Source organism: Alligator sinensis, unplaced genomic scaffold, assembly GCF_000455745.1.
Source record: "Alligator sinensis unplaced genomic scaffold, ASM45574v1 scaffold1723_1, whole genome shotgun sequence".
NCBI classification, from domain to species: domain Eukaryota; kingdom Metazoa; phylum Chordata; order Crocodylia; family Alligatoridae; genus Alligator; species Alligator sinensis.
Genome location: NW_005842959.1, coordinates 507,315 through 515,407, shown reverse-complemented (window position 1 = coordinate 515,407; position 8,093 = coordinate 507,315). Strand labels below are relative to the sequence as shown.

The 8,093-nt window shown below is 43.5% G+C and overlaps 1 protein-coding gene across 1 annotated transcript in view; it reads right to left on the bottom strand.

Annotated features, from left to right (window-relative positions):
- LOC102381512 (usherin-like) overlaps nucleotides 1-8,093 on the bottom strand; it is a gene marked incomplete at its 3' end in the record, with an annotated part of 85,492 nt that overhangs the window by 4,876 nt on the left and 72,523 nt on the right. Inside the window, exons 4-6 of the mRNA XM_025192654.1 lie at nucleotides 6,792-6,855; nucleotides 3,690-3,882; nucleotides 1,318-1,502 (exon numbers count right to left, since the gene is read on the bottom strand). Coding sequence (XP_025048439.1) covers nucleotides 1,318-1,502; nucleotides 3,690-3,882; nucleotides 6,792-6,855 — 442 coding nt within the window. The remainder of the gene's footprint in view (nucleotides 1-1,317; nucleotides 1,503-3,689; nucleotides 3,883-6,791; nucleotides 6,856-8,093) is intronic.

Genomic DNA, 8,093 nt, shown 5'->3' with positions numbered 1-8,093 from the left:
GGGAAAGAGGGCTTGGTTCAGTCTCAATCAGGCCTAGTGGTGGGTGGTGGAGGAGGCATAACTTGGCCCTGATACAGCCCCATAGGAGGAGACATAGCCTGACCTCACAGGAGGAAGGGGGCATGGCCTAGCCCCACTCTGACTAGGTGGTGTGGCCCAGCCATGTGACATGGCCTGGCTCCCAACCAGCTAGTCTAGCTCCATGGAAAGAAGAGACGTGGCCTGGCCCCAATGCAGCCATGCATAGGGAAGGGAGCATGGCCCAACCCTGATCTGCCCATGAGAGGGAGGGTCATGGCCTGGCTCTGTTCCATCATGTGGGGCTTGGGATTTTGGCAGTAGGGTGGGGTGGTAGTATTAACTGCCAACTGCTCCCCTGTCACCAAAATTCCTGATCCATGGGGAGCCTCATTCCAGATTCCAATGCTCTGCAGGCCTACCATGGGCCAGAGGTTGAGCACTCCTGTTCCTGCTCAATGATAACATGAAAATCAATTGTGTTAGATGTTTGAACATCTAAAATATGATAAAATTCACAGATAACCTTTTGGAAATCACTAATGCAGAAGTCAAATGTGGGTTCCTCCATGTACAGGCAACCCCTGCTTAATGCTTTTAATTGGTTCTGGGAAAACTGAGTGTTAAGCAAAACGATGTTAAGCAAAACTCATTTCCCCATAGGCATGAATGTAAATAGAAATAATTGGTGACTGCTGCTTCTTATCGTAGCTTCTCACCATCACTGATGCCTCTCCCCACCCCTCCACCTCCCTGCTGGCCGCTCCATGTGCCAGCCCATGTCTGTGCTCCTGCCGGCTCTGGCACCACAGGGCCCCGCACTCACTGCTTCTCTCCACCACCACTTCTCTGGCCCCATGTGCCAGCCCGCAGCCCATGTTCTTGCTGGCTCCGGCACTCTGGCAGGGTCCCCGCACTCATGCCTGCCCCCCACTTGCTGCTTCTTGCTGCTGCCACTTCTCCCCACTTCCCCTGCTCCTGCTGCCCTGCCCTGGGCCCCTGCTGGAGCCTACCCACTCACTGCCACTCACCACTTCTTGCCGCCGCTGCTGCTTCACTGAGCGCTATAGCAAAACCGGCTCAGCGCTAAGTGAAATTAGGTATTAATTTTAAATGAGCACTATAGCAAAATAGCGCTAAGTGAAACCGCATTAAGTGGGGGTGGCCTGTGTTTGGCAGCCCCATAATAAAAGAGCACACCAAATTACGTGATTCCATCTGAACATGAACTTGGAAATGAATTGTGTCAGACAGCTACCTGCTAAAAGCATCCGTAGAGCAGATAATATCTATTCATACCTAGGAAGTTGGAGACAGTTGACAGAGTCAGGTTTTTCTAGAGATGCATTGTTATCCATGCCAAAAATACTGCAGTTTCTAGCAAAATACTGCCAATCTTCCCAGCTTAAATCATTTCTCCTTTTTCTTTGGATTCTTATTGCTTGAGGCTGTGGGTTAAAGAACTGGAGTATGATATAAAACACCTACAAATAAATAGCAAAATACAGACCTGGAATTAGTAGTGCTTCAGCTGCATACTTACAGGAATACAAATATTAAATATATGTTTTTTTCCCATATATGGTCATGTCACTCATTTCACAATCTATACAACATTCTTGCAGGTTGAAATAAAAAATATCACACACCAAAACATCTATTATTTCCTGTATCTCCTACCAGTTTAAGAGTGAAATGAAAACTTCTTTGTTAAACAGGGTCTCAGGTCCTTCAGGCATTATTACAGAGTCACTTGCTAGAGGCTGGAATCATTCCTTTGCAACTGATCTTCATAACTTCCTGAGGCCTACTTGAAATTATGACTTACTTGTATAGTCTATGATGTTAACAATATTTTGGCCAAAATATAAAGGAATAATTTGTGTTTCCAAACGGGCACTGGGTAGCTGTTTTTGTATTGTTTTGCTTTTTTTGTTCTTGCTGTTTTGAAGTCCATCTATTTTATCACTTCCCCCTGCCTTTGGTTAGGAACCACATCAAATACCTTTGACTCAAAAGGGATTCTCACACACCATATTGTTGCATGAGCAATGGTGACAAGCATCCCCATACATAAGTTATAGATCAATTGAGCCTTATTATTTCACAGATAATTAAATGACTTTTAAATAAAGAAAATGTCTTACACACTGTTTAGCATCTATCCTCATATTATTCTCCTTTTCACATGCCCCTAATAGACACAACTCATTAAAAGCTGGTGAGAAGAAGCTTTACAAATATTAAACCCAGGGACAGATTCACTTCTGCAGGGGCCATGAGCACAATTTACAATGCCTGCTTCTGTGGAACCAGTTCATTCACAGAGAAGGCCAAGCCCTTGCCTACAAAAGACAGTAATCTATGAAGGGAAACAAATATGCTCCAATCAGAACTCAAGCTGGTTTGCCTGTCCTCACACCTATCTGATATTAGACAACCTCTTCTTATCAGGATCTAGGGCAGTAAGCAGCTTACTTGAGTGGTAAGGTACTTGTCTGCATGATCCTGGCTGCCAGTGGCATACCTACCCCCAGCTGGCCCCAGCTGCATGCATAAATGTGGCTTCCTGAAAGAGTTCTTCCAGTGCCCAGCAAGGAACCTAACAGGACACATGTCTCTCTGGATAGACTTGGGTTTCTGATATCTCATTCTTAGTTTCCAGGTTCCTTTCTTTGATTCCAAGTTTCCCAGTTGCTGTGTCCTGCCTGTCTATTTCTACATTTTACTTGACCCCTTGTGCTCCAGTTTCCTAGGTTCTTGACCCCTTGTGCTCCAGTTTCCCAGGTCCTTTAATCCTTGTGCTCCAGACTTCCTTGTCATCTCCTTTACCCCTGTGCTCCATACTCCAGTTCAAACACCTGTCCATTGCTCACACTGTGGTCCTGTACTGCTATAGCTGTTGACTCTGGACCTCTTGGCTAGTGATGCTATTCTGGATCCTATCTCCTGTTCCTGACCCTACCTGGCTCATGGTTCTGCCTAGGGTGGTCACTTACATTCTGGTCCCTTATAGACCTTGGTCTCTGAGCCACCCGCACTGATCACCTGACTATAAGGGAGATGTTTTCCCCCAGACTTTGTTTGTTCCTGATCCCTTGGGTTATAATCCCCTGGGATCAAGCCCTGACTCCCTAGATCCCAGTTTTACCCCTGCCACTTCTGTAGACTTCACTACCCAGTTTCATGTACCTGACAAAGCAGGTTGTACACAGTTTTCACTGCTATACACTCCTGAGTAGATATTTTACTGTACCTGGCTTTCAGTCCTGAATGTGTGAAATGGGCTTTTTGAGTTTCACCCGAAATTAAGACTAAAAATTACAACAGCAATGGAAAATCAACATTTAGTTTATAAACCATAGGAATTGCAATACTGAAAAAGAACATTGGTGCACTTGGCCCAATACACTGTCTCTAACACTAGCCAAGGCAAAAACATAATATACCTTGTCACTATTTACAGTGCTATATCTAGGAAAGGGAAAATTTCCCAGCCCCTTAAATGCTGGGTTGACATCTCAAAGCACAGTGTTTGAATGTATCTGCAATTCTAATACAATGCACTGTAATCCTCTTCCTAGCTTTTCTTTAACATAATCAGCACACATTGGCTGAATTCTATTCTTATGCACCAGTTATAACAAAGCAAAACATCATCTCCTCATTACCTGATATTGTCCATTTTGTAAATCTATTGTGATGATAACACCACGGTTCAGATGTGTTACATTAGTAAATACAGAAGAAATCCAAGAGGTCCCAATATCATCATCATTGATATAATGCAGAGGATGGGCATCTGGGTTCAGTCTCAGCACTCTGTCATTGGTTGTATCATCTGCACCATTAGGGATGCAATATCTTGGAACCAAAGGGTGAACACGAGGATGACTGTTAGGACAGTGGCACTCTGACTGTGTATGCAGGTGAGGAAATTCTCCAGAGATTCCCTCCAAAATGTCCCTGCCACAGCACATATAAAAATTAAATTAGGTATTTTTAATGATATCAAATTAAAGAAACAATGAATGGTATTGTGTGTATTTAAGATTATAGATTAAATGCAAGTCCCGGCATTAATCAACACAATAAATGTGATCAAAACAGAACATCATTAAAAGTTTTCTGTTGCAACAGTATGTCCGACACTGCTTACTAATCTTTCCTCAAAACTGACAGCTCTGACATATTATCTGTAATTTTTATTTTGTTAGTCCACTTGAATTTTCTGAGAAGACGTCCAATTTTCCAGATATAATTTTGCACTCTCAAAAAACATCAGTAAACTTTTTCAGAAGTGATCACTAATTTTTGGATGCCTGATGCCATTGTTGCTCAAATGAACCCAAAGGAACAGATCCTATTCCATCTACTGAGCATGTAAGCAGACTTAAAGACTTAAGTGCAATTCTGTTCCACCCTGTTCAAGCCCCTGAAAAATCCATTCATATATCTACTTTTGTAAGACACCATCATCTTACCCTCAAAAATGAGTCATGAAAAAGCAGAAAGGAGGTGAAGGACCCACCTATTTTTGTGGATCTTCCACAAAACTTACACCCACAAAACTGGATGCAAAGCAGATTTCCAGCTGTGAGAAATTAGAACAAGCTGGATAGGGAAGCTATAGAAACCTCTCTTGGTCATGGTTTTCAAAAAGAGGCTGGATGAGCCTCTGTCTGAGATGGTTTAGGAGCAATGAATCCTGTATTTGAATAGAGGGTTAGACTAGATAACCCCTGAGGTCCCTCCCAACTCTGTAATCCTATGGCTTAAAATAAAGCCCTTCAACTTCTAAACTATGCTCATTTGACAAAATCAAATCTATGTTTTACTTTGTGGGATATAGCAAGAATTGCCCTAGGAGAATATATAGCTTGTGTATTTAGGACAGAACTGGGTAGATCTGTAACTAAGAACTCCATTTTGTAAAATGCTTTGAGTATGTCTACGCTTGTCTGAGAGTAGCTTATTATAATGTATTTCAAATAGCTGCCATATTCAGAAAGAATGTTTGACACCTTGTTGAATGATTATCACTAAGAATCCACTGAGACTATAGTGTGCAACCATCAGCTTTCATTGTCTCTCAACTGCTGTCCCACTTTCATGAAACAAGGGTTTTTGTGCTGACAGGCCTGCATGAATGGAGCAGGACTGGCCTTTCCTCATGAAACACATGGCAGAGATGCAGATGTTGCTGTGGGTAGCATGCTAACCATTGCCACGTGTAAGGCAGGCATTTAGAAAAGAGTGGATGCTGTTGATCCTGAAATGCTGACAAACTTCAGACTCATTAACAGGATGAACTCAGACGAGAGAAGAGCAAATACATATACTGTACCATATATATACTGTATGCGTATTACATCAGTGTTTCGGCCACAGACACAGTTTTAAATGTTTTTTCTACGTACCTCAAGGTACCAGGTGGCTCATGAATGCTCCGATGGTGGGGTGGATGGAACATCCCACAGAAGCATGGGGGGAGGGGGAGGTGCAGTCCTGCATGCTCAGCAGTGAACCTGGAAGTGGACTGGAACTACTTCCAGTCCACTTCCGGGTCTGCCAGGGAGCACATTGGGCCCCGCCCCTGCGCCCCTCCTCCAGCTCAGCAATCAGCCACGGGGGGGTACTTCAGGTGCCTCCCCAGACCCAGGAGGCACCAGTCACCAAACCAGGGAGGCACAGTGGAGGCCAGAAGTGCTTCTGGTCCACTTCTGGGTCTGTTGCCGAATGCACTGGGGACTCCCCCGTGCTCCTGTCGCCTCACCAGTCGCCTCACCATTCCAGCACTGATGAGCCGCCTGGTGCTTTGAGTTATGTAGAAAAAACATTTAAAAGCTGTGTCTATGTCTGAATCTCCAAATCTTTCCAAATTGGGGCCAAATTTCCGCCAAATCAAATTGGGGACCGAAGCTTCGCATAGATCCAATATATGGTATTGATATAAATATTGAGAAACTTTACTCTTCTGAGCACTCGAGTTGGGGCTGGGAGGAGGTGGGGTGGACCGTACTACTGATATCAGTACTACGGTCCACCCCACCTCCTCCCAAAACTAACTTCAGGGCTTAGAAGAGTAAAGTTTCTTCATATCTGTACTAAACAATTCCTTTAGCTGATCTTATATTCATTGTTTACCTGCCACGTTATTTCTGAAGAAGTGAAACTGGAAGCCTGAAGCACTGAGAGCCTCAGTGAAACCCTGGCAGAACTTAGGACTCAGACACTGATTTCAGGATCCAGGGCAGGTAAGGGGTACTTCATATCGCAAAAAGAAGGGTATCAGACAAGAAGGCTGAGTTCAGGAACACATCCCACAATCCTGGAGCTAGAATCTGTGCCTAGATAGTGCCAAGATCTAATTGACTTGGAGGAAGCGAGTCCCAGAGATTAGGTTTATTGTCCAAAGACGTTACTGTCTATACTGAAAGGTACTAGGGCAGCAGGTAATAGTGCTAACACACAAACAGCAAAGATACCACAGAGTTACTATCTATTGTTAGGAGTCACTGCCTATATTTAAGCAACATTCAAATGTTCAATTGATTTCCAATGCTGCACCCTGGACTTACATCACTTCAAGTCTAGATAGGGAAAAGCCCTATTTGAATCCATAACCAGTGAGCTACACCACCAAATACACATATTGTCTAAACAAGATTATGGAAAAGCCATGTATTTTGGTGGAACAAATGTATCATTGTTACATATTCTCTCCATTTCTGATCACACACCTATATTTTTCAAGAATAAAGTTTGTTTACCTGTTTGTAAGTGCCACTTGGTACCATCGAAAATCTTGCATCCTTCCAACAAACTGTTCTAAACCTATGAAAATATATTATAAATAATCTAAATCATCAACCAGAAGGCAGTGCTGCACTGCATGAGAGCACCTTTAATTCAGCACACCATGATCTCTCTTGCACAATTACCTCTCCTGAATGAAACCATCTTGGACCTGGACAAAACTATAGAGGGCATTGACTTAATTTTTTTGATAAAAAAGAATGATTTATAATAACTTTATAGGAACATTTTGTAGCCATCTCTTTTCTGATTAGAGAGGAGGCACAAGGACCGGCTCATTAGACAGAAGTAATGAGCCAGCCCATGTGCCACCTCTAATTAGAGAAGAGATACAGTAGGTACAACTGTACCTATCAATTTATACAATAAAGATAAAAGGATTTTTTTAAAATATATATATCCCTTTCCTTGTTGTACCCTTAAGCTTTCTAGTACTGAAAAATCAGAATGACAACAAAAGAGAGTTCCAGAGTTTAAAAAAAAAAATCAAGATATATAATGACTTTTGTTGGTTGTCCAGAAACAAAACAACTCTGTTAATGCTATATGAAGTTATATTTAGGAGTTAGCTCCAAATTACTGGGTGTTCTGGATCAGTGGTACTCATACTTTTCATATCTGCTGAGCCAATTCATCAAACAGATTTGTGGAGAGCCACAAAACAACAACACCCTGAAGTTGAGCTGCACTGTTTCTGCCATGCTGCAAGATGTGCATGATTCTGGACATAGATGTGTACTCTTTAAGTGAACCAGGGAGCGCTGAGGGACTCCAGCCTCCACAGTGAATGACATGACCTTTTGGAAGAAGGCAAAGGAATATTAAGAATCAGGAATATCAAGTTCTATTCATGTTTGTAGAGCAGTGGAGCCTTTTGGCCCCACAGGTCAAATGAGTTCTTACACTACAGGGAGTCCCCAGTAGCTATAGCAGGTATAGCCAGCTCCCATGGGCCAGATTAGACCCCATGTCCTAGGATCAGGCCACACACTAAGATCTAGATCAGGGGTAGGCAATGTTTTTTGGCAAGAGTGCTGAAAAAACCACGTCTACCTTGGAAGGTGCCAGAGTGCCGACATGCTGGAGCCCTGAGCAGCTGTTTGCAGCCTCCCGGCTGCAGCTGGCCCATGGAGCCTGATCTGCTTGCAGCAGGGCTTACAGCAGAGTGTGCAGCCTCCTAGCCACCTGCTGAGAGCAGCCTGGGCTCCATGGCTGGCAGCAGCTGCTTAAAGCCCGGGCTGGCGGTGGTGTGCCAA